We start from the raw sequence: 26,632 nt of genomic DNA, 5'->3' as shown, positions 1-26,632 counted from the left end.
CAGCTGGTGGAATCTGTGTATCCAGCTCCTGGTGCCCCTTGTACAGAGAGGCTGTAAATACAGGAGACCCCTTTGGCCCTTCTCTGTTGAGCTCGGAGCTGTAGAGGTCACTCTCTGAGGTCTTTCTGAATAAAACCTGGGGATTAACTGAAGAGTGGTCAGCAGCATAAAGGTAGAGGGCTAGAGATGATGATCCTGATGTTGACCCTCTTAGTCTGTTCCCTGGTGCTGGGAGGTCTTTAGATTGGAAATGCCAAATGTGCTTTGAGGCAGGTAGTGGCATTCATTATCTCCAGTTGGAGGCTGGGCAAAGCATGTAATCGGAGAAGAATGCATTTGGGAAACAGAGCCATTACCCATGTTTGTAGGTGCCAGTCAGCCAGCAGTCACCCCAGCAGTGTTAAGGAGTGTGCTCCCTAAGCAGTCTGGATTGTTGCAGGTGATGTCCGGGAAGTCCTGACTGCATCCAGAGTCCTTAATCTGTTTTCTTTGCAGTGTTTATAAACAAATGCCATGCACATGGCGTGTGGAGAGGGTGTGGAGGCAGCAGGGCTGGGGTTGTAGAGAGAACGTGATGCGTCTGACTGCTATTTAAAGACACTGTGATATATTTAGCCAGTTTAGTTGGAGTCCTTGTACCCCATGGTGTGGCAAAGATAGATGTTTGTCGTTCACTGGGAGAGGGAATGCAATACCTGGTTCTATCTGGAGGGTTTCTGGGAAGTTTCTTTTCTTGTTTGTTCTATTGTTTTCTTGCAAAGAATTATTAAAACAACTGACAAATGGTGCATTTTGTTTGGGGGCATTTGTTCTGTGTCTTCTCCCATCCCCTTGCTCTCTGCTTGTGTGCAGGGCTTGCTGAACTGTGGTCATGCAGTGTCTGTTGTGCAGCTCCCAAAGGCTCAGTGGGAACACAGGTATCCATATGGACAAGATTGATTCCAGAGCTGACAGGTTCACATTTGGCCTACAGCATGTGGTTAGGATCTTTCCTTCCCACCTCCTTTCTGGTTTGTTTCTGCAGTGTGGGGCTTAGAGGTGCCTTTCTGTATTGAAAGGCCAGAACAGCAGGAGTCAAGGGAGATGTGTATAGCTCTTGCTAAATGCAAAGCTGGGAATCTCATGCCTCTCAGGCAGGAACCACTTTTTAACGGTGTGATTCATGTTTGTGTGTTATTTGTACAATGCATGGTGATAACTGTGTGATCCATGATAAGATCATAATCCCTGGGAAGCCTTATGTACCTTAGGTAAGATATAAGCCTGGCTTGTGAGCCTCGTTGGATATTACCTGACTCAGAAGTCATGCACAACTTCTCTGAGGGTTGAAGATGTACATCCTGTATCCCACAGAGTTTTTTCCTAGCATCAGGCTAGAATAAGATTTTCTGCCTTACCTTGGAGGATTATGTTATTGTGCTGGCTTTCTGTCCAGCTGTCGTCCATTAGAGTAAGTAAAACTGGCTTCAGGAAGCTGAGTTGTTTCCTCCCTCCCCCAGGAACAGGAGGTTATCTGCTTGCTGGAGGCTCCAGGGGAAAGAAACCCGAGTCAGAGGTTGTCTTCCTTACAGCTCTGGGGGAAAAAAAAGGCTGTAAATTTCTGGAACGTGAAGGGCCAAGTGGCCCTGCTCCTTAACTGCTCGCTGCAGCAACTGCAGCATGAGCCTCCTCCTGTATCTCCCAAGAACTCATCGTTAGGCCGAAGGACAAGGCTTGCACCAGTAGCTTAGGTGTCTGTTCACATGCATTCAAAAGTTGCTTCTAAAACAGCACAGATATCAGCCAGAGCCGTGAGAGTGTGGGTGTGTGCCAGCATACACTGTTTACACTACAGCAGACTCTGTCTGTAGTGCAGCTTCTCCACAACCTGCTCAGTGACGTGACTAACACATCACATGTTGTTTATGCCATCTCCTCTCAGAGGAAGGCACTGTGCTCCGTGGAGTGTTTTGGAGAGGTGTTTAATGCGTTGCTGTGCTATCAGGGCAGGCTGCAGATGTGACGCTCTGAGCGGAAGGCAGTAAACTCTGACGGTGTTTCATTCTGGAGTTTATTTCCCTTACTCACCTGTATCCTGTGGGATCATGGAGTGGAATGCTAATGTGAAGCTTTATCTCCACGTGCTTTGCACTGTAATGCAGATTATTGGTTTTTCTCTAAAAAACAGTGTAGGGTCAAACTCTGAAGCTGTGTTCTGCTGGTCTGTGCCACAGGAGGAGGTGTATGGATGTCCCTCTGAGGTCTGCAGGGCTCTGTTGCTGGGTCAGGGCTGGTGCTGGGCTCCAGTCCCAGCAGTGCTGCTGTGGGTGGCCCAGCGTGGCTGCTGTCCTGCTCTGCAGCCTGGCTGTGTGAGTATTTCTAAGCGCGGGATGTGCACAGCTTCTTACGGGGCTGTCACAGCATCACAGAATGCCCCAGGTTGGAAGGGACCTCAAGGATGATGGACCTCCAAACCCCTAGCTGTGGCCACCAACCTCCCCATTTCATAGTAGACCACGTTGCCCAGGGCCCCATCCAATTCGGCCTCGAACACCTCCAGGGATGGGACATCCACGACCTCTCAGGGCAGCCCGTTCCAGCACCTCACCACTCTCATAGTAAAGGACTTCCACCTGATATCCAACCTAAATCTTCCCTCCCTCAACTTAAACCCATTTCCCCTCATCCTGCCGTTCTCTATCCTTTCCAAGAGTTTTCTCCCCTCCTGTTTACAGGCTCCTTTAGGTCCTGGAAGGCTGCAGTGAGGTCACCCCGCAGCCTTTCTTTCTCCATGCTGAACAAGCCCAGCTCCCAGTCTTGGTAGGGGAGGTACTCCGTCCCTCCGACACATCCTTGCTGTCCGAAGCCATTGCTGCTTCCATCAGCTCTTACTCGGACACATCGCTGCCACGCAGCAACCAGCGCAGGGCTCCGTGCCGCTGCAGCATCCACGCCGTCCATCAGCCGGCTCTGCCCCGCGTCCCTCCCGTTCCCACTCCTGGAGGAATCCAGGAATCTCGCTCCGTCCGCCCGCACGGAGGGCGGCACTCCGTGGCCGCGGTGCTGCGGGCGGAGCGGCCCCGCCCGTGGGCGGTGCGGCGCAGGCCCGGCCCGGCCCGGCTGCATAAGGCGCTGCTCGGGGCGCTCCCACGGCCGCGGGCAGCGTGGGGCCGACGCGGGGCACCATGGCATGGGCGGCAAGGAGCTGCCTCTGCCGCCTCCTCCTCGTCCTCCTCCTGCTGCGGGCAGCGCTGCCGAGCCCGGCGGGTGAGTGCGGGACGCGGCCGTGGGGGAGGAGCGGAGCGGAGGGGCCTGGGCCTGTCCCTGCGTGGGGACGGCGGGGAGGTCGTCGTGGGAAGCCCGGAGCGTGGGGTGAGCCCGGGCCGCTCCGCTTCGGGGGATGCTTGGAGCGATGCGCGGCCGCGGGGAGAGGTGGGCCCGGCTGGGCAGCGTGCTCGCAGCCCTCCCGGGAACTGCGTGGGGAGCAGATGAGGATACGGCCGCCTCGATCCGCAGCCTGGAGGATGCTTACACCGTCCTCCTGCGTGGAGGTGACCGCTCGGAGCTGCGGGGAGCCGGGCTGCTGCTCCCCCTGCACGGGTGGGCATCAGCGGGGCCCCTCCGGACAGCGGCTCCCAGCGTGGGACCCCAGGTGTGACAGTTGTGACCGTGAGCTGACACCATTCTCCGTTTTTGGGCTTCTGATGAGTTGTCAGTGTGCTCTGTGTATGGGTTTTTAATGAACTCATGGGGGGCTGTAAGGATGCTGGCCCTGCTGCTCGGTGTAGGTGATAGGCTGGCATGTCTCCTCTGTTGTTGTGCACGTGCAGCGTGTTGGACTTGTGTTCGCCACGAGCACGAGGTTTTGTTGTCAGGACTTTGTAAGCGAGGAATCGTTTCTGGAGCCAATAGTGATCCTTCGTGCTGAGAAATAATGCTCCTGTGGTGTGAGTGGCTCAGCTGTGAGTGAGCACCCAGCGTGCTGCTCTGAGCTGGCTTGGAAGGGTGCTGGGTGCTTGTGGTACCACAGGCTGGCTGCTGGCACAGCGTTGGTGCTTCCTTCCCTGGGAAGGAAGGACCAGAACTCCAGGAGGAGCTCTGGCCAGTGGTGTTACTGCTCCCAGCTCATCATCCTCAGTCTGTGATGAAGAACAGAGACCTTTGTCTCACATCTGAGCTCAGGTGGGAGGAAAGAAGCAAGTCACCTACTTCAGCACACCCGGACCGCTCCAGCTGCTTGGGCTGGGATGTGGGTGCTGTGGGTGCTCTGCAGTGAAGTGAGGTGTGGGGCAGTAGTGGGGTGTTGCCGGAAACTGCTAATTAAAAAATCCAGAATGAGTGCAATTGTGTAGTGATGGGAAGTGTCAGGGGTTGAGCATAGTGAGGATCTGTGTCCTGTTTGTGTCTGCAGAGCACCTCAGCCTTTGGCTGTGTAAATTCACAGAGAGCCAAAGCAGCATTGCTGCAGGCAGGGGCTTTGCCTCTGGGTCTCTACTCCCATATCAGGAAGACCTCACCACGCTTTATCAGTCTTTAAAGGAATTTTTTAGATGTCTGAAAGCTTGGGTTTAAATTTTATGAGGAGATGCAGTGTTTGGTTAAGATAATCCTTTTGTTCTGCTCGTGGAAGCATGGTCCTGCATTTCAGGAGCAATCATTCAGCATGCTGAAGACGTTTTCGTGGCTGTTGGGAGAAAAAAGTTTATTTGCTCAACTCTACTGAGTTCTGTGATTGAACATGTACTGCATGGTTTCCTTTGGAGACCAAACGTAGGCAGCATTTCTGAGAAGAAGCATTCCCACGAACCTCTGCTGTGAGGAGGGCTGACATCGGAGCTGTGCAGGATGTGAGTGGGCTCTGGGAGCAGCACGGCTGGGAAGGCAGCAGCTCCTGGGCCCTCAGCCTGGGAGGAAGGGAGTCTGGGTGGATTCTGACTTCTGGCACCGTGGCGTGGCTTCGTTCCTCTGTAAAATGAGGTGCTGTGATGGAGGATGCTAGGGGCAGTGCCAGAGAGCAGGAGCACTGGCTCTTCTCACAGAACAAGAGCAGTGCTGTCCTGCAGATTGATCGGTTTGGCTGTTTGTTCAGCATTAAACCAGACCGTTCCTGTCTGGTTTAATGCTAAACAAATATTTCAGGTGAATTCATCAAGTGGATGAACATGCTTCTCTTGCCATGACAGCTGGTCATCTTTTCCTACCTCCTGAACAGGCTCTGTGGCACAAGGAGAGCTGCTTGCTCTGAACATATAGAGAGAGGGCAGGAGGTGATGGAAAGAGCAGCTCCAAGGAGAAGTGCCCCGAAATCCATCTCAGGTGCTTTGTGGATGGAGTGTGGCTGCGCAGCTGTAAGGTGCTCTTCGGTCTTGGAGTTTTGGGGGTGCCATGGCAAGGTCCTGTGTGGATAAAGGGATACCGAGAATGCTTATTGACTCTGCAGTCAGAAAGGGTGAACAGCCCAGGTAACCTGGGAGTGAGAAAAGTGTGGAAAAAGTGGAAGGACAGATGCAAAGTGTCTTTCTGAGGTGGAAGTAATTGTCTGCATGGTATGAATGGGATGCAGGAGTGTGCTGGCAGGAGAGGAAATGAGCCTTACAGTAACTTAAGCTGCAAGTGAATCAGCCTTGCTGCTTGGGGTGGAGGAAAAATAAACCCATGGGGGTAAATAAATACACAAACCTTCAGAGTAGCTCCAGCCTTCCTCCCGCTCCTCGGGGAGCGATGTGTGTGTGTTGAGGTGTCCATGCAGGCTCCCTGCACCCACAGCAGCCACGTGCTGCAGCTTGGCATGGTGCAGTGGGGCTGAAGCTGCAGTTGGAACTTCAGTTTGTTTTTCCTAACGATGAAGGGTGTCTGTTTGATCTCACTGCAGCAGGCTGGGGAAGGAGTTACGGTAACAGAAGGGGGATGAATGGGGTGAGGTGTTGGCTCAGGTGACTGTGGCCGTGACTGAGCCAGCAGACGTGCCGTGGTCTGTAAAGGTGGGGATGCCACCTGACCTCTGAACTTAGATCTTAGCTGACATCTGACCTCAGTAGCACTGCTTGTTTTGAGGGCTTTCCTGCTCCCACTCACAAAGTTCTCACTGCAGATCTGGGGTGGGGAGGGAAGGTGATTCATTTCTTCCCAGTTGCCTGCGATGCCTGATAATTAAGGCAGCCTTTAACGAGACAGGATAAATACAGTGGTTACAGTTGCTTTTCCCTCCCTGGAAGCAGCATGCTGTACGCCCAGGTGGGATGGTGAGCGATGGGTTCCCAGGTACAGTGCACAGAGAGCAGCGTGTGGAGCCCTGCGGGTTATTGCACACTGCTGTGCACAAGAACCACGCTCACTATACTGCACTGGGATGTTGTCTTTGCTGTGACTGAAAGCTGTGGATGGATTCTCATGGATAGCATCCATCCATCCTGGAGAGTGACATCTTCCTGCAGGCCCTGCTGGTGGATTTCTAGCACAGTGAAGGGAGGCAGTGCTGTGCCTGCATTGAGGTCCCCATGCTGGTGGGGGTGAGGTGGGGGTGGGGGGGACAGAATGGAGGAGAGGTGTCGGGATGCTCTGAGAGCTGGAAGTGATTTCCCCGTAGTGCTGCGCCTCTGAGAGCTGCTGTTCCCAGAAATCCCTCCCCTTGCTTTGTGTGATGATTCACACTCCCAGCTGCTGGGGGGGGAGGGGGGCACGCAGCCGTGGGGCCAACGTTTGTGCCCCTGTGATAAACGCAGAGGGGTTGGAGCAGGATGTGAGCTGAGATGTGAGCCTGGAGGTGGCAGAGCAGTGACTTCGTGGGGCACACGGTGCCATGGGTCACCGTGGGGAGGAAGCAGCCCTTCCCTGCGCTGTGCTTGGGCCAAGGAGGTTCTGACACTGTCCTTTCTGTGGCCTCTGAACATGAGGGTTATTTTCAGGAAGTTTTGCTGATTATTGTTTTTTTTTTTTATATACTTGTTTTTTCTCCCCAGTAATCACAGTAATTACTGAGAATTTTGCTGCAGCGTGTCCCGTGTTTTTTATTTCTTGAGAAGAAATCTATCCTGCCCATTGTGTGACAGGATTGCTGTGTTACAGACAGTTGCACTGCAGTACATCTGTGTTCTCTGAGCAATCTGCGTGCTGCCACGAAAACAAAACCAGCACAGTCCGTGCCTCTGGCAACAGGGGTATGTATGTCCTTAGTGAGCATGAGAAGGGAAAGGCAGGAGCAAAGCAGGCTGGAAGAAAGGGTCTTACCCCCGCAGATGTTTTACTTCTGTTTTGTTGTGTTTTTTAACCATCTTGCTGACACAAGCAAGCGTGTCACGGTGCCAAGGAGCACAGCTATTCCCTGCCCCTGGGTCCGGCAGCTCGGCATGATGAGCTCGCTGATTCCAGTGCTGTGAGCTAGGAGAAGTGCTGCTGCTGATCCTGCACGGGGCGGCCCAGCGAGCAGCTCCAGGCAGGCAGCTGCGGATGGGGAAAGTGATTAGCGTGTGCAATTTGTTACTGCCTACATGTCTGTGCAGGACTTGCAGAAAGAGGTGTCTTTTTTTGTGTTCGGTCAGGTCATCTGTCTGCTGCACATGCAAATAATTTACGAAGGAATCTGCAGCAGGCTGCTTTCTTGCTTGCATTTGTTCTGCCTCAGTTGTTTTTATGAGGTCCTTAAGTGCTCTCTAAGAACACAAGGAGTGCTGGGCCTGTCAGCAGCTGGGCGAGATGTGCAGGGCTGGGTGTAGTGCAGAGCTCGGTGGGGCTGGCTGGGAGCAGAGCAGAGCTGGAGCTCGGGGGGCTCAGGGGAGGCTGTGGCCAGGCTGTTGTTCTGCAGCTCGGAGACCTGGATTTGGGACCGTCCTTCTGTGTGCCCTTGAGCAGGTTATCTGCGCCGTCCTGCTTTAGGTGCTCTGATTTCTGCTAATGAAAGGAGATGCAATGTGAGATGGGACCTGCCCGTGGCGTTTTCTCCCCTCCGCCTTATCCTCCTGGTTGGTTGTTTCTTTGGCTGGACTAACTTCGTGGTGGCCATTCTCTTTTATTTTCTAGGTTTCCAGGAGATTTCTCAGTTGTCTTCCTACGAAGTTATTGTCCCCCAGAAGTTGGGAAGGGAGCGGCGGGAGACCTCCAGTGTCCCCTCAACGCAGGTACTGGGCAGGGTTGCAAATGCCCTCGGTTCAGTATCTTCTTCATAAGTCTATTCAAAATCAACCTCAAATTCTCATACGCACACAAATCACGTGGGTCATCTTGCAGCAGATCAGTGTCCTTAAAGACATAGCATCTAGTGTCCACCTCCAGCTAAGTTCTGGGAAGTACTTCCTTGCTGCAGAGGTTACAAGCTGCAACAAGGGATCTTTCACCTGAGTGTAAAAGATGTGTAGTAGAGCTGTTAAGCACTGGGAGGAGTTTCAGAGAGGTGAAATCATTAACCTGGGAGATGCTGGGGAAGTGTCTGGAAGAGGCCCTGGTCGGGCTCTGAGCAGTGGTTGGATACTTCAGTACTTTCCAGCCTGAATTGTTCTGCTGAAATCACATAACTGAGGACCACACACCTCGAGGTGTTTGGATTAGAGTGGCTGTTGGCATCACAAATCTTATAAACCTTGGCAGAAATTAATATTCAGAGAAGTGTCTTGAAGTTGCTGCAGTCGTTTGTAGTGCTAGTAGTGCTCTTGTTGTGATATTTAATGTAGAGTTCAGGTGATTGAGCTTATCCACTTATCCACTAGGTCCTTCCATGTTAATTGGAGCACTTGGCTAATGCAAGGCTGATGAGGTACCAGCTCGCTGTGTTCAGTAATAAGACAGTATTGTCCTTTCCAGCTGTAACTCACAGTTTATCTGTGGAAGTCTTATAGGCAAGGAACGTGAAAACCACAAAGCTATTTTGAAATAGCTTCCTTCGTATGACTGCTCCCCAGCTACTCAAGAAATGCCTGATTCTGGAGGTAGGGGCAGTGATAAAGCAGGCTGCAGGCTCAGCCACGCGTGCTCATTTCTGCTGCAGTGCAACCAGTAACACCTGAGAAGGAAAGTGTTCCTGCTCAGGGTCAGGCAGTTCCCAGGTGTGGAGGTGCTGTGTAGAATCCTCACCTGCTTTCTGCTGGAAGGGGCCTTTAACAGTCTTCTATCTTTACATTCAGGACCAGGTGTCGTACGCTATTGAGATAGAGGGAAAAGAGTACACAATCCATCTGGAAAAGAACAAGTAAGTGACAAATGTCTTGATGTTTGAACTCTATCTGTTGTGTCCAGGTAACAAGCTCGCAGATAGCGTGCTAGTTTGATTGCTGAGGCTCCTGATGAGAAGAGCAGTCACAAGCTAGCTCTGAGAAATCTGCAGAGAAAGTCAGGGAAAGTGAATCAAGTCGCACAGTCTTGGCTATGGACCAGAAATGTTGCTGAACTTCAACTCTGTGATCCCTCTCAGAGAAGGAAGCAGTCGTTTGCTCGAAGAGGACCTGGGGAATCACTGAAATGATTCTTCCCTTTCACATCTAAAAATAAACAAACTGAGCTATGTTTCAAGTAAATATTTTTGGTTTCCTACGGGCTCTGTTTGTTTCACTTTTTCCTCTGTCTCGGTAGCATAAGGCTGCTGACAAATGGGGAAGCTGACTTTATCTCCCAGGTCTTAATATCTATAACTTACAGAGAGTGTGTTGTCTGCCTTGCTTTTAATTTTTAAAGGGGTACTTGCAGCAGCAGCAAGTAAACGTTTATCAGGCTGTTTCCCTTGTAATACTGCCCTGTAATAGACTAAGGAGACATAAGCATTTCAACACGGAAGGCCTTGGTGATCTCAAGCTGCCATTTACCAAACTCTTGACCCTCAGGAATGTGGGAGCTACACTGTGCCAGTGACTTTTCTGCTGGGTCAGCACGGGAGATTTTCCCAAGGCACTTGCCCCCAGGAGTGGGGAGCAGAAGTCACATGCAGCAACCTGAGTGCTGTGTGATTTTCTTTCTGTGTGAAACCCAGTGAGCTGCTAGCAGCACCTTGAAGCATTCTGGAGAGTGTTTGCTTAGCAAGGGTGAGAAGTTTGATTTGTTTTCATTAACAGTTCCACCATTCTGATATCTTGGATTTTTCTGCAGGAGTGCATGCCTTCTTTGTTAATTTTTGAGAGTTTTGCTTTGAATGTTTCATCGTTTAATTGCAGTTTGTCAGTGACACTTCTGATTGGGACCATCTTAGTGCCCTGCTATAGCATCTCAGTCAGTTCCTGGGATTCCTCCAGCGTTCATTCTTCTCCACTTCCTTTCCTTACAGAGATTTGCTACCCAAAGATTTTACAGTTTATACCTATAATAAGGAGGGGAAGTTGCAGTCTGAGTATCCAGATGTCCAGGTAGGACCTCTTTCCTGCTTGTGTAGCATTGCAATTAATCAGCTAAAAACCTTTGCAGCCCTCTTTTTCTGCACGAGCAGACTGCCTGCTGCACTGCCTTTGGAAGTTCAATTGCTTCTGTAGAACAAGAATTAATAGCAGCTTGTGTGATGCAAAAAGCATGAGAGTATTTCTCATGGCTTTACTGCTCTTACATGTCAGCAGTGTTCCTTTGAAAGGGCAGCGTTGCTCACACGATTTGTAAGATCTTGTGTTTGAAAACACTGCACCTGAGTTGATTATTTCCTTCCTTAAAAAAAAAAAAGAGATTAAATAAGAGAGAGAAAGCCTTTTCTTCACAAGATCACAGACATCTCAGCGACCTTGAAGGATTATTTTGTGCCTTAGCATTCACTGCCAAAAGCACAGGCAATGTAATTTACCTGGCCCCTGTGGTAACGTTTAAAAACGCACTTGCCAGAGAGTATTGAATGTCTTTGCCATGAATTACCATCTCGTTGAGTTCTCAAAATGTCTAATGCAGAGGGCAAAATGGAGGTACTGTGCCTTGTCAGGGCTGATGAGGGACGTACTGTGCCACTGAGATGCTCAGGCAGCGCAGCTTGGCGAGGACAGCAGATGTTGGCCTTTTCCTCGCTAGCAGGAGGCTGCACACAAGCCAAATATTCTCCCAACTGTTGTTATAGAAGCCTGAATGATAATTTGGCTCAAATCTGTAGGGAGGGGCTGCCCTCAGGATTTTTGAGGCGGGGTGAAGGGCAGCAGTTCAGAGGAGGATAGCTTAACGTCAAGCTAAGAAATCCAGTTGCTAGGTGATGCTTCTGAGCCCTGCCTGTCAGTGTTACAGAGCAGTCAGCTCTGAATCCAGCTTCAGGTAGAATGGAGCGTGTGTGTAATGCACCTTTGTTTTCCCGTGCAGGATCACTGCCATTACCAGGGATATGTGGAGGGGATCCTGGACTCTGTTGTTGCTGTCAGCACTTGCTCGGGGCTCAGGTAGCAACCCATCCTTTGTTGCAGCTCACGTGGGTCTCACAGCTCACTGAATGTGAAACAAAAATCGTGCTCTGTCTTTAACTGCTGTTAACCAGATGGGAGTTCAGTGGCTGGGACCAGCTGCAGCACTGTATACCTCTGTGTGGTTTTTCTGCAGTGTCTTTTATTCGTGTAGTGTTAACAGATGCATGCAGTATCTTCAGTAATGCAATAAAATGTAAAGTGGAATGCTAGCCTCCAATTTCACAAAAAGCTCATGTGCTTCAAATGGGATTGGGAATTCCTTCTGCGTTGGGTTATCTTCCATATTTTTTGGACTTTATATGGCACAGCACCATGTCAGATGCTGAAGTGGGGATGGTAATTGAACCAAGTATTTCTGCTTAAGGTCTGTGATTTAATTTCTTGGGCACTGCAGAATCTTATGACTGTGTTTAGTTTGCTGGATTTGCAAAGCCCCTTACTGGTGACAGGCTGCTCCCAGGCATTAAGTGAAGCATACTGGTTTGCAAGGGCTGAGATGTAGACGTGCCATGAGTTAACAAAGAATAACTGTTGTTTTGTTTAACTGCAAAAACCTGCATAACTTTCCTCTGAGTTTAATGCAAGAATTTTCTGCATACTGCCACGTCTCAGGGGTTTGGTGACAATAGGGAATGTCACCTATGGCATTGAGCCCATGGATTCGTCCTCTGGCTCCAAACACATCCTATATTCATTGGATAATGTGAAGAAAGAGCCCTCGATGTGCGGAGTGACCACCGAAGGCCATGAAGAAGGGGAGCATGCAGGAGAAAATCACCATCCCAGTATGACCCAGCTGCTGCGAGTAAGTGCACTGCTGCTTTCTGCTGTCACCTGTACTGGATTTTGTGAACATTCAGCTAAGAATATGGCAGCAGCTTATCAGATTTCTCTGGGGCTTAACACATTCCTAAAGGTTTCTGTTGCACTGGGTTTTCTACGCTGCTGGGAAACGCCATTGGTTGCAGTTTCTTTCTGCTTCTGCACACAGCAGTGAGAGTTTAGTGGCTAGTGAGACTGCTCATTGGCAGAGCTTTTGGGGGCTTCTGAGGGCAGGAACATTGGAGCTTCGTTGGAGAGGCTCATTACCAAAGCATGACATCAGAAGCCAGCAGCATAGTGTGTTGTTTATTCCGTTCTCCTAATTGTCAGAAGAACAGATTGATGTGAAGATCCCTGTTTTGTTTAGAGGCTGCCTATATTGGAGCAAGGTCACAGGAAAAGCAGGAGTATGGAAACATTCAAAAACAAAAACTAAAGGGCTGCTGATGTTTGGTTGACACTGAAAGTCCTTGTATAGCTCAGATTTAGTGTAAAATTGTAGGGAAATGGTCATTGCTTTGGACTACTCTTCTTGATTCTGGCTTGTTTACACCTTGGCAGTATGCCTGGGGTGTGTCTCTTAAGCCACTAGTTGTATTGAGTGAAATAGGACAGAATATTTTTCGTTGTTGCTGTTTACACCTCAATTAATAAACTTGAAATTGTCTAAAACCTCCACAGAAAAAAAGAGCCGTCCTACATCAGACAAGATACGTGGAGCTATTCATTGTTGTGGATAAAGAAAAGGTACGGCCTGGATTGCAGGTTGCTTTCCTTCTCCCCAGGAGATGAGTTGAAAAGCTGCCAGTCTCCATTACTCCCAAATGGAGCACTGAAAGACAGCAGTGCTGTAGCCTGGATTATGCAAATGCTCAGTGACAGGCTGCCATAATATAAACACATCCTATATGGTGTGCCTCTGGAAAACAAAGAACTGTCAGACATGGAGAGGTTCTATCAGCAAAGAGTGCAGGAATGGATGGAAAGCATATGGCAAAAGCTACCTCTTGTGTTGTGGATTACTGAGCAGCTGAGTAATAGCAGGGGAAGATGCTGTTTTCTTGATGGACGTCTTCTAGGCAGGGATTCAACCTCGTGTGTTCTAAGCAGAGCATTGGGAGCCTGGCAGGAGTGACTTCTGTTATTAATCTTGAAGTATTTTGTTCGTTTTGCTAAGCCTTGTCTCTGTCTGCTTCTCGTGACTGAGTTTCTTTGTTCTGCAGTTTGAAGATTTCGGGAAAAGCGAAACAGAAGTGAGGGAACATATGGTGCAGCTGGCAAACTTCCTTGACAGTGTAAGTTAAAGATGCACCACCGTTCCCACTTAATGCTCAGTGTGACTTTTCAGTCACTGATCCTCCTGCTGATCAAAATCTGACTCACTGGGAAGACACGTGCTGCTGATTTGAGTTGTTTAATACAGAAGTGGATTTTCGCAGTAAGACACACAACACAAAGCCTCTTGTTTTGAAGCTCTTCAGATATGTTTCTCCCTTTTGTGTTTTCTTCCCCAGATGTACATCATGTTGAACATCCACGTGGTGCTGGTTGGCCTGGAGATTTGGAAGTATGAGAACATCATTAGCACAGATGGAGGTGCTGGGGATGTGCTGGCAAACTTTGTGCAGTGGCGAGAGAAGAACCTCGTTTCGCGCCGGAGACACGACAGTGCCCAGTTTGTGCTGTGAGTTGAGGTTCCTTCCCTTTGACTTTTAAGAAGCTTATTCTATTCCTGTCTGCTTAGCCTTGCCTTTGCAGCAGGAGTGGCTGTTCACTTTCAGCAGAGAACCCAGTGCAATCTGCTGAGTTTTACATAAAACCGTCCTGTGTCAACTCAAGCGTTTTAGGGTTTCTCTGGTCCATGAGTTCAGTGTCTTTTCTGACAGATGCATTCCTAAATAATTTGTTTTCTTGTCCCACACATCCTGCAGAGTTACATTTCATATTGTGGACAGCTTGTAATCAGATAATCCTTTGTAAGGATTGTACTCTGCTTAGACTTGTAATGTAGGGCTTTCTCACATGAAAAGGGTTTAAGCCTCACGCTGAGCATTGCCTCTGAGTGGAGCAAAAGCTGTTTCTGCATTTGCTATCTAGAAACCAACAATGGTGTGAGCTCTGACCTGTGACATTGGTCTGTCTGTCCCTGTAGCACAGGACTTCCTGAGCAGTCCTCTCTGCCCCCCTTGCAGGACGTGTGCTCCCATGCACTTCCTGCTCCTGCAGATAGCATGGGTCTTAGGAAGTCACTGCTCAGAGTACAGGACAGGGCAGAGGTGAGAGCAGGCACTGCTGCAGGAGGACAGCAGGAGCTGGCAGCTCTTCTTCGGGGCAGAGCAGCACCAGTGAAGTGAGAAGGGTGAAATAGCTGGGGAAAAAAGCAAACCAAAAACCAAATTATTCTTTTGTATGAAGTAAAATATGGTGCATTACACTGTTGCATTTAAGGTCTAAGATCTATGGAGAAACAAAGTGAGATAGTGAAAAGGAAAGAAACTTAGAAAGGCAGCAATGGCCAATTTGAACACGTGGTTTTAAAGGGGGACAACTTAGCTTTTTGTATTTACATGGGAATGTGTGGGAGAGACTGAGGGCAAAATGTTGTCTCTTAGCTCAGCTTAGAAGAAAAGGAATGTGTCTATACTGGTATGTATATGGCCAAACTGAATAGTAGCACTTTTAGCAGTGCTTCTCCTCTTTGTCAGAATACAGAAGCTGGAAAGCTGATGCTCTGTGGTGGTGTATTGTGTGTGTCTGTACAGTTGGAATGATGGTCTGTTTCTCCCTTAATGACTGCAGGAAGAAGGGGTTTGGTGGCACAGCTGGAATGGCATATGTTGGAACAGTGTGCTCCAAGAGCCACGCAGGAGGCATTAATGTGGTGAGATATCTTTAGTACACTGGGTATGAACAAGAGAGATAGATATATTAAAAAAAAGCACCTTCCTGGAAGTGCAGAATTGTTATGTATGAATCACAGCTGAAGTGGCACTCACAAAGGGTCAGGATTTCTCTGCTGATGCTTTAAACGCCCCTGCTGTGTGTCAGTGTGGTGACGGAATAACTGAAGTGTTTTGGCATTTAAATAAACAATTACTTAAATTGTCATTTAAAAAATTCTCAATGCAGACTGTCCACTGTTTTTCTCTGTTTTCTTCCTGTGCAGTTTGGAAAAATCAGTATACAGATGTTTGCTTCAATTATGGCTCATGAGCTGGGACATAACCTGGGGATGAACCATGACGATGAGAGGGTCTGCCACTGTGGGGCAAGCAGTTGCATTATGAGCTCTGGAGCATCGTAAGTAACTGATGGCTCAGGAAGCTTTTCCCTTTGTATGTGCTTAGTTGTCACAGGTCACAGGATGGTGTTACTGTAACCTGAGGGAGTGGTCAATTTGATGTAAAGGTCTTCTCGTGTTCTCTGTTACAGAGGATCAAGGAACTTCAGCAGCTGCAGTGCAGAAGACTTTGAGAAGCTGACCCTCAACAAAGGGGGAAACTGCCTGCTTAACGTCCCCAGGCCTGATGAGACCTATAGCATCCCCTACTGTGGGAACAAGCTGGTTGACATGGGGGAGGAGTGTGACTGTGGGTCACCGAAGGTTCGTGGCTTTCTGCGTGTTACAGATGCTGCCTGAGTCACCTTGCATGCTCGCTGGGGAGTGATCTTTGCGTGGCTGAGGGTGTGATTTTCCTGACTGAACAGAACTTCTGTTTTCAGGAATGTGAAAGCGATCCTTGCTGTGAACCAGGCACGTGTCGGCTCCGACCGAGGGCTGAATGTGCTTACGGTGACTGCTGCAAAAACTGCCGGGTAAGACTGAAACTGATTACTTGGGAGTGTACTTCACTGGTTTAGAAGAGGAGAGTGTTGGCCCCGGCAGTGTCTGTGGGAGCAGCAGCACTTGCTGTGCTGGGGAGCATTATGCAGCACCCACAGAGTGCAGCAGAGCAGTGCCTTTATTGCTGAGGGCACACTGTGGGTTGGGGGCACTGCTCCCTGCTTTGAGCTTTGTATTTCCTGGTGCACTTTCCCCTTCAACTGTCTCCTCAGATCCTTCCTGGTGGGACCGTGTGTCGGGCAAGTAACAACGAGTGTGACCTCCCTGACTACTGCAATGGCACATCCCAGTTCTGCCCTCCTGACTTCACTGTTCAGAACGGCCATCCCTGCCACAATGAGGACGGGTACTGCTACAACGGCGTCTGCCAGTACTACGATGCACAGTGCCAGGATATATTTGGCCCAAGTGAGGGAGAGCACAGTGTTACTGTTTTCCTAGCAGATGTAGTTAAAAGAAAACTCTGAGGTTATTGAAAATGTTCAGGTGTTGTAACAACAGAAAGAAATTGGAACAGTGGTGTTTGTGGCTTTGCCTGCAGATGTCCTTTGTTGCAATTAATGCTGTGCTGGTGATTCGAGCAGTAATTTTCTTGCATTGAGCATTACAGAAGGGCTTCTGGCTTGTGGGGCTTGAAGAGAGAACATCCTGTCTGTTGTACCATTTGATAAGTGACTTTTTGTTTTACTTGGAACTTTATAGTGCTGGAATTTTCACATTATCATTTTGATCAAGCCCAAGCACTATCTATTTCACGTGGAAATTGTCAGACGTAGGAGAGAGAATAGATGATGGGAGATGTTTGTCTCTGTCTAACCTAGTTCCTCTGCCTGTTGTTTTCAGAAGCCAAAGCTGCCCCAAACATTTGTTTTATTAGTGTGAATTCCAAGGGTGACAGATTTGGCAACTGTGGTTTCCATGGCCACGACTACAAGAAGTGTTCCAGCTGGTGAGTTGAACCTGATGTGAGATTGCCAACTTTATTTGGGTGCCACAGTATTAAGTTGGGGCTTTATAGGAGAATCACTGGGGAGAGTGACATTATGCTATAATCTAACCCTAGTGGCAGTGCTTACCTCATTCAGAAATCACTGTGAGATAGCTTTGAAGAGATCTGTCTCATTCTAAATTCTGAAGTTGATATTAGTACATAAAACCCCCACGCTTTTGCATTTGTAGGTTTTATTGGGTTTTGTTTTAGGTTGTCTGGGTTTAACTCTTGCCTGTAATGCTTGAAATGAGTTTGGAAGTTCAGACAGTTCTTCTGTGCTGAGTTTGAAGCTTTTATGCTTGTGCTGCAGTTTCTGTGCATGCAACATTGTGTTGCCTCACTTGTTCAGATCTGTGGCTGCGCCAGAGAGTTTGTGCTGCATCTCCCATCACTGACCTTCTCCTAAGCTCTTCGTACACAGCAAGAAGCATCACTACAATATTTATATGTTGATGTTGTAGGAATGCCATGTGTGGGAAACTACAGTGTGAAAATGTGGAAACTATGCCTGTTTTTGGAATTAAGCCTGCCATTATCCAGACTCCCAGCAGTCACACCACTTGTTGGGGTGTAGATTTCCAGCTGGGTTCTGATGTCCCTGATCCAGGAATGGTGAAAGAAGGCACCAAATGTGGTAATGGAAAGGTAATTAAAAGTCAAAAGTGACTTTTGTGGAACGGATGTGTTGCTTTGGAGTTGAGATTTAACATGGAGGAGTTTGTGACTTGTCTTGGGGTCAGTGAGAGCATGCAGAACCATCAGTGTGGGAGAAGTGGGTGGGGAGGAGAAGCTGGGTAAAAGTCATCTTGTTTGGTTAATGTGCATCTCTGAACTCCCCTAGGTCTGTAGGCACTTCCAGTGTGTGAGTGCCTCTGTTCTGAACTATGACTGTGATGTGGAAAAGCAGTGTCATGGACATGGGGTAAGTAATGCTGGAGCCTCTGCTCCTGCTCAGAGCCCTCTTGGAATGAATGCTGACTCTCTGAGTTCTGGTATATCTCAAAGTGTTTCTGTATGAGGTCCCCTGGCGTCTTTGTTGGAAGTTATGAAAGCCACAATTTTGGAGCCAAGGACCGTGCAAATATTTTAAACATGTTTTATATCAAAGGTCACAATTTGAAAAAGGAATGGTCACTGTGATCAGTGGATAGTGTTTGTATGCCAGTCAATGCACCCAGTTACTCCTTAACCAGAGAAGGGTGAAAGTCTTCTCTGCTCAGAACAGAATATAACAGTATCAAAAAAAATCTTTGAAAGTTCTTAAGATCATTTTTTGTGTGTGTTTAAATATAGGTGTGCAACAACAACAAGAACTGTCACTGTGATCCGGGCTGGGCCCCTCCTTACTGCAATACTAAGGGCTATGGAGGAAGCATTGACAGTGGGCCTCCCTATAACGGCAAGTAGTGCAGAGGCAGCTCTGGGGCTGTGGGGCTGTGGTGCTGGGCTGAGTGCTGAGTGCCTGCTGCTTTGAGGCAGCTACTTGCTGGTGGCTGAAGTGCTGGTGGTTGGCCCTTCACCAGGTTTCACCTGCTAGCAGTCCTAGCTAGGGTTTTGAGCTCGAGGTGTTGCACTTCTTTCTTTCGGGATGCTGGAGGTCTCTAGAGAAACTGGGCTGTTTTCACTTTCTTCAGGTGATTTCTGCCACCCTGGACCACAACCATTTTGGATTTCTCTGTATCTAAGCAGGAAATTGAAGTCCTTTCTAATCTTAGATCCAAACAAAGCATGACATTTGGCTGAGGATGTAGGTTCAGATTCAGGGATGTCAAAAGGCATCTCTGCGGGACGGTCTCTGAGCAGTGGTGGCAGAGATGGGTACTAACCCTGTTCTGGTGTCTGTGTGTGCACCTGCACTGTCAGCTGGTCAGTGGGGGCTGGAGCAACGCGTGTGGCCAGGTCACTATTTTATTAATGTTTATTATCTGAGTGCAGACAGCATGCCTCGTTTGGTAGTAAATACAAACGTAGTCCCTGCCCCAAACATCTTACGGTATAGAAGACAGATACACGATAAAGAAACGGGCAGATTCAGAGGTTTGTGACCCTGCATTGTTTGCAGACTTTCAGTTTGCTTCCTTTGGTGGAGGGGGGAGATGGGTTGGGGAGGGAATCTTGTCTTCATCTCTTGTAACTTTTTCCCCTCCCAAGGAAAAGGTGCTGGGGCAGCGTCAGGCATGGCAAGGAGATGCTGTGTCTGTGCACACAGGAGGTGTATGTGTGGGTTTACATGGGGAGGGTGGTGCCTGGGGCAGCACAGCTCATGCAGAGAAGAGAACAAAGTGAAAGAGGCTGTGAAGATTACTTTTCTCACTGAGTGTGAAGGTGGAAACTTTAAGTTGGAGGTGACTTGTGCAGTGAAGAAGGGACTGATGTATTCTCACAGAGGAATAGGGTGGCAGAATGATCCTGAAGCCCCCTTTTCATGAGATGGTGTGGATTTTGAGGGTAGCTAGGTATTGTGCTGATGCAATAAGAGATGGCAGAGTCCCATCGTAGTGGTTGGATCAGACCTAGAGAAATATTTGTGCCTCCCTCTTGCAGTCTTAGTGGATCCTTTAGGTATTTCTGCACAAAGAATGGAAGCTTGTTGTAGAACCAGTCCTAATGAATGCTGTAACGAGATGTGACACTGCCACCACTCAGTACTTTCTTCCTCTCCATCCTTTTGTCCCCAATAGACAAAGACAACTCACTGAGAAATGGGCTGCTGGTATTTTTTTTCCTGGTCCTCCCACTCCTTATAGCTGCTGCTTTGGCATTTGCAAGGAGAGACCGACTGAAACGATGGTTTAGAAGGTTAATGTCACGTTGTCATTCGTAAGTATCATCTCCTCTTCACCTTCTGCCCTTTTGAAGTACCCCACAGATGTTTCTTTACATAAGCTATCGCCAAAGGACGGAGATACATCCGAGCAGAGGCAGCTGCACCAAGTGATGCCCATAGATTGCTCTGGGCAATGGCAGAGGAGACAGCTAAGCTTTCCACTGTGGGAGCAGGAAACTTTATTTTTACCTTCATGTTTGGTGTCGTGTCTTTGGTGATGGGTTTTATGATTTTTGGGTCCTAGCTTTGGTGTAGAGGCAAAATAATGCTGTCGTAGCCCTAAACAGAAAAAAGGTTCTGTTGTTTCTTAGGTATGTGGCACATACCATCTTCCTGACGCTTGGTATTTGCTTAGGGTGCAAATCTCCTGAACACCTGCAAGATCCTGAGAACTTAAGCAGATATTTGAGACAGGGATGTTGCGGCTCAAACAGATCTGAGGAGGCCCAAATTATTTGGGGTCTGGCTTATGCTTACCGGGCCTTATTCAATACTATCCCAGAGAGGCATAGAGTTTCTGAAATAGAGCGAGAGAGTCTCCTAAATCCATGTAGCAAGCGAGAAGCACTTGGATTCGTAGCCTGCTCAGTCATCCTGCCAAGGTTTTGTGCTCACCCAGTTAACATCTCTTGGATTTAGGTCACTTCAGTCGCCACCTCCTAGAGCAGAAGCAGAACCCAGGGACTTCCCTCACAGAGGTGCTCCACACGGCATGCCTTATCCTTCCAGAGGAGTACCCATGGTAGGAATGACTTGCTCTCTGCTTTTGTTATTTGTCTCTAGAGGAGCTGGTGAGTACAGTTGGTTATTAGTGTACTAATGGAGGCTTCAGAGCCATTGTGTTTTTGTCACTTCTGTGAATCAGGCTTACTCTTTGCTAAGAGTGAAGTAGAAGCAGTAATTCCTAAATGGGGTCAAAAGCTCCTCAGTATTTTTACTTCTGATCTGCTTAGAAGGAAACAATTACTGGAGTTTCCAGGTCTGTTTGCAAGTGGTCTCAAATATCACCTAAATAGCGAAACAGATTTCATTGTGCAAATCTGTGAATGTTCTTGTTCTGTTTTGTCCATAGCACATGGAGCCAAATACCTTTCCTGTGCCATCTTACCCCGTTAACCAGCATCCTCAGCAGGCATACCACCAGTCCTACTACCCATCCCCTCAGTACCAGCCACAGAAGCTGCCAGCAAGGTTGGTTTGGGTCACTGCAAGTAGTGTTACCCGTTGTGCTGGTGTATATGGCTTGTCGTTGCCTTCATCTTTGTGAGCACGAAGGTATTTCACCACACGGTGTGAGCAGAACTGACCTGTTAGTGAAGGGACTTTCTCCTTCAGCTCACGCTTTGGGATAAAAGCACTTTACCCACAGTCCTTGTTTCACTCTGTAGGGTGCTCTGAGGACGTCGGGCAGCAGCAGGATTTGGCCATGGGGTGAAGTGAGGCTGCACTGGGGAAGCTGGGTGTGCTGGAAGCGGTGTAGCTGGAAGGGGAGGGTGGGGACGTGCTAGAGCAGAGCAAGAGGGAGAGGGGGCTGCTTCACTGTGTGCGTTTTGGGCAGTGTCAGTGCATTGTAGATGCTGTCACCTGGACTCATGGCAACTTGTCTGTCTTTACCACAGGCCTCCTCCTCCCCAGCAGAAGTGTGCACCTCAGGGGCCTCCTCTGTCACAGCAGAAGTGTTTACCTCAGGGACGTTACTTTCCCTCTCGTCCGGCACCGCTGCCCCCCAAATAGCTTTCGACTTCTTTGGGACCTTCACGTGAGCTGACCTGTTTGCTGAAGCAAAGCTGAAATTGCATTTATCCTTCTTGCATCGAGTGGCCCATGGTAACCCCAGGAAGCCTTCCTTCTGCAGCCACGGATAAGGCAAAAAGAGATCGAAACGAGGAATGTAAACCTGCAAACAAATACCTCTACCAAAGCTACAGGAGCAGGAAACATCACGGCTGCCCTTAGATCTGAGTGCTGTGGCTTTGGGTGCTGCAGTGGGGCTGTCCACCTGGAAGTGGAGCAGTCTGATCCCTGAAGTACAGCACTCAGGAGCTGCTTTAGGTTTCCCCATTTCTGCAGTGAGCCCTAAAAGTGAAGTTATCTGTCGTTGTCTTTCCAAGCGTACAGTGAAGTGTTAACGTAGCCCATACCACCTTCAAACCTAGGAAATGTGGCTTATTAATTTAAACTTACCTTGTGTGGGCTGGAAAGCAGTACCCACATACACATAAATGGCACAAATGGAGTTAAGGTATTGGAGCCCTTCGTTGGAGGGAGAGAAATATATCCTAAACACATTTATGCATGTATATACGTTTATTGATGCGTAATAATGCACTTAAATTCTTAATCTCGTGCTGACTGACACTGAGCTATGTGAACATTAATTAAAATGGTTTTAAATTAGTTATCGTGAGTTGCTAAGGGAGAATCCTGTACTAACTTCCACTAATACCTGAGTGGGGGAGGAAGACAAAGGTACGAGAGGACGTGGCTGTGTTTTGCTTAGAACAAAACCGAGTTTTTAGCTCTGGGTTTTAATTTGGACCTAAAGACTACGAAGAAATCCCTGCAGGACGCTGAGAAGCAAAGAACGTGGATCTGCTGAGACCACCTGGGCTGCTCTGAGCACTTCGAGCAGGAGCCTGGTGACCAATGCTAGTGTCAGTCGGGATGCTCACGTCGCGCTGCCGTCGGTTCCTATAGCCCCGCTAACCCAGGATGAACACAGTCCCAAAAGGAGCACTCAGCATCACGGTGCTGCTGTGGGTGAACCTGAAGCTGCAGACAAAGAGGAGTCCTTCACACGAGCTGAAAGTGGGGAGAGCAGCCCTGGGAAGCGTGCTTGGCTTTGTCACGATGTGCTGCCCACTGAGTACAGACTCGCTCTGCAAAGATCCCCCACAATAACGTTGCCAAAACAATCTTACCTTCTGTGTATACCCTTAGAGATACAGAGCGTTTGCATTCGCAGTGATCGAATACTTGAACTCCTGTGGTTTCCCATAAACACAGACTGAGACCTACAGCACTACTACAGTACGTGGGATGTCACCTCAGCTCTCCTGTCTGCCCCAGGATGTTCCCGTCGGGCCCCGGCTCTGCGCTGTGGGGTGGCAGAGGGGGGAACTGATCCCAAAGGAATCCAGGATGCCCCTAGCAGTCCTTCAAGCTGTACACGTGGACTAAGGCTCTGCTGAAAATGGTGCCTTCTCATGAGTTTTTATACTTCGCTGTGCACGTGAGCAATAGTGACAGGGCGGCGGTGCCGGGCAGCGTTTCAGACGTGCTTCTACGACAAAGAAATGGCTCCAACTTCAAACGTGCCACACGCTGCAGATGACTACTGATGCCCTTCTATAGGGACCCGCTTATCCCCGCCCCACGGGGTTGGGGGGGAGCGTCCCCCGTCCCCGTGTGCTTCTGGGACGCGGCGTTCGTGTGTGCGCCGGGTGGGCTGCACCCAACCCCTCTGTAAGAGCAGCGAGCAATAAACATGCTGGTTTTGTACAAACGTGCTCTGGTCCTCTGCTGCTTTCGTGGGGCTGCACTGGGGGGGCCGTTACCGGGGGAGGTTTGCCGTGCCGGGCTGCAGCGTGGGGCAGCTCCTGGTGCTGCTGGCTGTGCTGCGTGTCACCTGGTGTTCCCTGTGGGGCTGTGTGGGGCTGTCGCCCTCTGATGGTGCTCTGCTTCTCTCTCCCCAGGTCACAGATCACAACCCCACTGCGGCTGCCCCCAAACACAACGGGGCTGTCGGTACGTGCAGTGTTCCCTTCCTGCCCGCGCGGGGGGGGGTGGTGGGTGATGGGGTGATGTGCATGGGGCTCTGCTCCCCCTCAGGGACTGTCTGCTGGCTGAGCTTCCATTAAGTGCCCTCTGTGCTTCCTTTTCTGCTCGTGATTCCCCCCTTTGCTGCACTACAAGGACGTGCTGTCCTACATCCTCACGGTGGAGGGGAAGCTGTCCACCATCCACCTCAAGAAGCAGCGAGTTGGACCTGCCCTGCTCTTCTGGCACGGGGCAGTTCCCATCTGCAGGCACTGAAGCTGCTGTTGCCCCACAGGGGTGGAAGGGGTGGGGGCTGTTTGTGCACTGATGGCAGCGGTTTGGGATCCGCAGGGAGCACAGGCTGGGAAGGATCTGGGTAGGAGGTAATGCTTCAGAGTTTAACCTGATGCTCTTCTTCTGTCTGCAGTCTCTTCATACCGGATGATTTTAGGGTTTGTACGTCAGATGAGAGAGGGTCCTTGATGCCAGCTTCAACCCACATCAAGGTAAGATTGGGTTGTTATTATTTGGCGGCCAACATTTGAGGCTTCCCAGCTCAGGAGGGGTTCCCTCTGCTTCGCCATAGGGCGACTGCTGCTAGCAGGGCTCCATCGAGGGCGTCCCCGGCTCAGCAGTGACCCTCAGGGGTCTGCTGCAGTTCCACAACACCAGCCACAGCATGGAGCCGCTGGGCTCCTCGCCCACCTTGGGGCACTTGGTTTATCGGATGAGCAATGGGAACACAGTGGGGTTCCTGCTGGAGCAGAGCCGCCCCGGGGCTGCGGGAGGTGAGCGGGGCCGGGGGCTGCGAGCCCTGGGCAGCGGTGGCAGTGTCTGGTGATGAGCTGCCCCATCTCACGCGTGAGGAGCTGCTGAGCTGGAGCGGCTCCGTCGGGTTTTGAAGCACCGCAGCGCTCGGGGCTGCAGTCACTAGGGCGCAGTACAGAGCTGTTCTCTTTTCAGCCGCCGCTGGATGCAGCTCTGGTGCCCGAGTACCTCGAGGTGTACGTGATTCTGGGCGAGGCTTTGGTAAGTCAGCAGCGTCTGTTTGCTCCTTGCGTTGGTTTGACTGCTTGGAGCAGACAAGAAGTGCCGTTTCCAGCTTCCTCCAGCTCGTGGCTTCCCTTTGGGGTGGTGTTTGTGCCGGGGGTTTTGCAGGAAGGGAAGGATGGATGTCGGTAGCTCACAGCTGTGCGATGGGGGTAGGGAACGTTTCAGTGCTGTCTCGGTGCCATGCCTTGCCCACTTTTGTGCCTCGTGTTGTTTTTCAGGACAACTATTTGGGCTCAGAGCAGGACGCTGTGACACAGAGGGTGATCCAGGTTTTTGGTTTTGTGAACAGTGTAAGTTTGGCAGAGGTGCAGCCCCTCAGGATGACACAGAGCTTTAACAGCACTGAGACTGAAGCGGGAGCGGCCACTGCTGCTGCATTTCAGATCTTTAATCCCCTGAACGTGACTGTGGTGCTCTCCTCCCTGGAGCTCTGGATGCAGCAGAACAAAATCCCACCAGCCGGGGCAGCGGATGAGCTGCTGCAGCGGTTCCTGCAGTGGAAGCAGTCACACCTGGCTCTGCAGCCACACGGCGTGGTGTGTCTGTGCAAGAGCACAGCTCAGCCCCACTGCTCCGGGCTGCCAGCACTGCGGGAGGGGCTGTGCACAGAGCTGCGGTGTCCCAGGTACCGGGACCAGGCGCACTTTGCAGTTGCCACATCTCCGGGCACGCTGTGTCACACTGATGCATCTGGTGCTGTGGCCGCGGTACGGGGCTGTGCCGGGCAGGGGGACGTGGCCAGGCCGTGCCACAGCTTCCAGCACTGCTCTCCTGCAGCTGCAGCGTGCTGTGGCCCTGGAGTCATCTCCGTCCTCCTGGCACAGCTGCTGGGCCACAGCCTGGGCATGGGCTTCGATGATGGCCGGGGCTGCTGCTGCCCCACACGTGTCTGCGTCATGGAGTCAGCAGCCCTGTGAGTCCAGAACAGCCCCGCGAGTCCAGAACAGCCCTGTGAGTCCAGAACACCACCTTCTGCTGTGGGGGGGTGTGCCAGAGAGCCGCCAAGCAGTGCCAGGAGATCTTTGGCAAAGGTGGGAGCTGTTCTGCGGGGGATATTAAGGGACAAGAATCAAAACCACTGGGGTGTAGCGTGAGACCCCAGCGGTGATGCCCAGCTGCGGGGTGGGGTGAGGCTTTCTGGCACTCCACAAGTGATGGTATGTGTTTGTAGATGCCAGAAACGGCCCCTTGGCCTGCTATGAGGAAGTCAATGGCCAAAGGGACAGAATTGGGGCACTGCAGCTCTGATCGCAGCGGTTTCCACAGCTGTGCGTGGGGGTGAGAGCTGTGGAAGTGACACAGAGTGACACGGGGAGGGCAGCGTGTGCTGCAGAGTGCAGGGAGGACGACCCCTCTGGATGTGGCACAGCAGAGCATCGCTGCCTTGCTGTGGGCTGAAGGAGCTGTCCCTTGCAGACCCGTGGAACAAGAGCTCGCTGAAGATGTGGCAGCTTCTCACCTTGTGTCTCAGCTTGCCCCTCCTCCCTGGGTTCATCTTCGTGGTGATAAAGAGAAAGGAGCTGAGGCAGTGTCTGTCTGCAGAGCAGCCACTAGAAGAGGAGTGAGCCTGCTGCCCTCCGTGGGGGTTTGGGTGGCAGGAGGGGGCAGAGCCTGGACCTTGTGATGTGCGTGGGGAGGGGGAAGGCTGTTTGGCACTTACAGGAACCCCTTCTGCTCCCACCCTGTAGGTTTGAGGGAAGCACTGAGGAAAGGAGCACATTGGATGCATAGCAGCATGGCTGGAAAGGCCTTGGAGGATATTGCCAAAGTCATGGGTGTTTGTTCGAGCTGATCTCGTGAATGGAGGCTGTGTTCTGGGAGCTCTGGTGGTTCTGTGCTGCACCCCAGGGGCTGTGGGCAGTGACCAGTGGGCATCCCTGTTCTGTCTGCCCGCACTGGGAGCAGGCTGCAGCCACGAGGGATGTCTGTGGGGGTCAACTGGCAGCAGCAGCAGCATGGAGCCCCGGGCTGGGGGCTGGAGCCCGACTGAGGGGCAGGGAAAGGCTGAGTCCTTG

General features: G+C 50.4%; 2 protein-coding genes across 2 annotated transcripts; both read left to right on the top strand.

Annotated features, from left to right (window-relative positions):
• The first annotated feature begins 3,113 nt into the window (after window positions 1-3,113).
• On the top strand, window positions 3,114-22,869 carry ADAM9 (ADAM metallopeptidase domain 9). Its single transcript, XM_065747175.1, has 22 exons — window positions 3,114-3,246; window positions 7,996-8,093; window positions 9,093-9,157; window positions 10,223-10,301; window positions 11,221-11,297; window positions 11,934-12,126; window positions 12,825-12,890; window positions 13,367-13,438; window positions 13,658-13,827; window positions 14,943-15,024; window positions 15,310-15,443; window positions 15,576-15,747; window positions 15,867-15,959; window positions 16,200-16,395; window positions 16,831-16,936; window positions 17,440-17,623; window positions 17,820-17,900; window positions 18,272-18,377; window positions 19,660-19,798; window positions 20,445-20,547; window positions 20,878-20,996; window positions 21,425-22,869. The coding sequence occupies exons 1-22, from the start codon at window positions 3,165-3,167 to the stop codon at window positions 21,537-21,539; spliced, it is 2,532 nt and encodes an 843-aa protein (XP_065603247.1). The 5' UTR covers window positions 3,114-3,164; the 3' UTR covers window positions 21,540-22,869.
• LOC136055430 (disintegrin and metalloproteinase domain-containing protein 18-like) lies at window positions 22,518-25,534 on the top strand. Its single transcript, XM_065747180.1, is given in 11 exon segments — window positions 22,518-22,657; window positions 23,501-23,552; window positions 23,721-23,782; window positions 23,992-24,070; window positions 24,151-24,352; window positions 24,511-24,593; window positions 24,836-24,907; window positions 25,001-25,161; window positions 25,243-25,324; window positions 25,395-25,419; window positions 25,422-25,534. Coding segments are annotated over 11 exon segments (1,071 nt in total).
• Window positions 25,535-26,632: the final 1,098 nt, after the last annotated feature.

This window comes from Cyrtonyx montezumae, unplaced genomic scaffold (assembly GCF_038088225.1).
Source record: "Cyrtonyx montezumae isolate F1298 unplaced genomic scaffold, pur_monq_1.0 scaffold_42, whole genome shotgun sequence".
Lineage (NCBI taxonomy): Eukaryota > Metazoa > Chordata > Aves > Galliformes > Odontophoridae > Cyrtonyx > Cyrtonyx montezumae.
The sequence above is the reverse complement of the archived record's forward strand: the minus strand, read 5'-3'. Positions and strand labels throughout refer to the sequence as shown.

Coding starts and splice junctions, on each gene's coding strand:
- ADAM9 (XM_065747175.1), top strand. CDS start 3,165: ATGGCATGGGCGGCAAGGAGCTGCCTCTGCCGCCTCCTCCTCGTCCTC. Junction 17,624..17,819: donor CCAAATGTGGTAATGGAAAG/GTAATTAAAAGT, acceptor GAACTCCCCTAG/GTCTGTAGGCACTTCCAGTG. Junction 20,548..20,877: donor CTTCCAGAGGAGTACCCATG/GTAGGAATGACT, acceptor TTTTGTCCATAG/CACATGGAGCCAAATACCTT.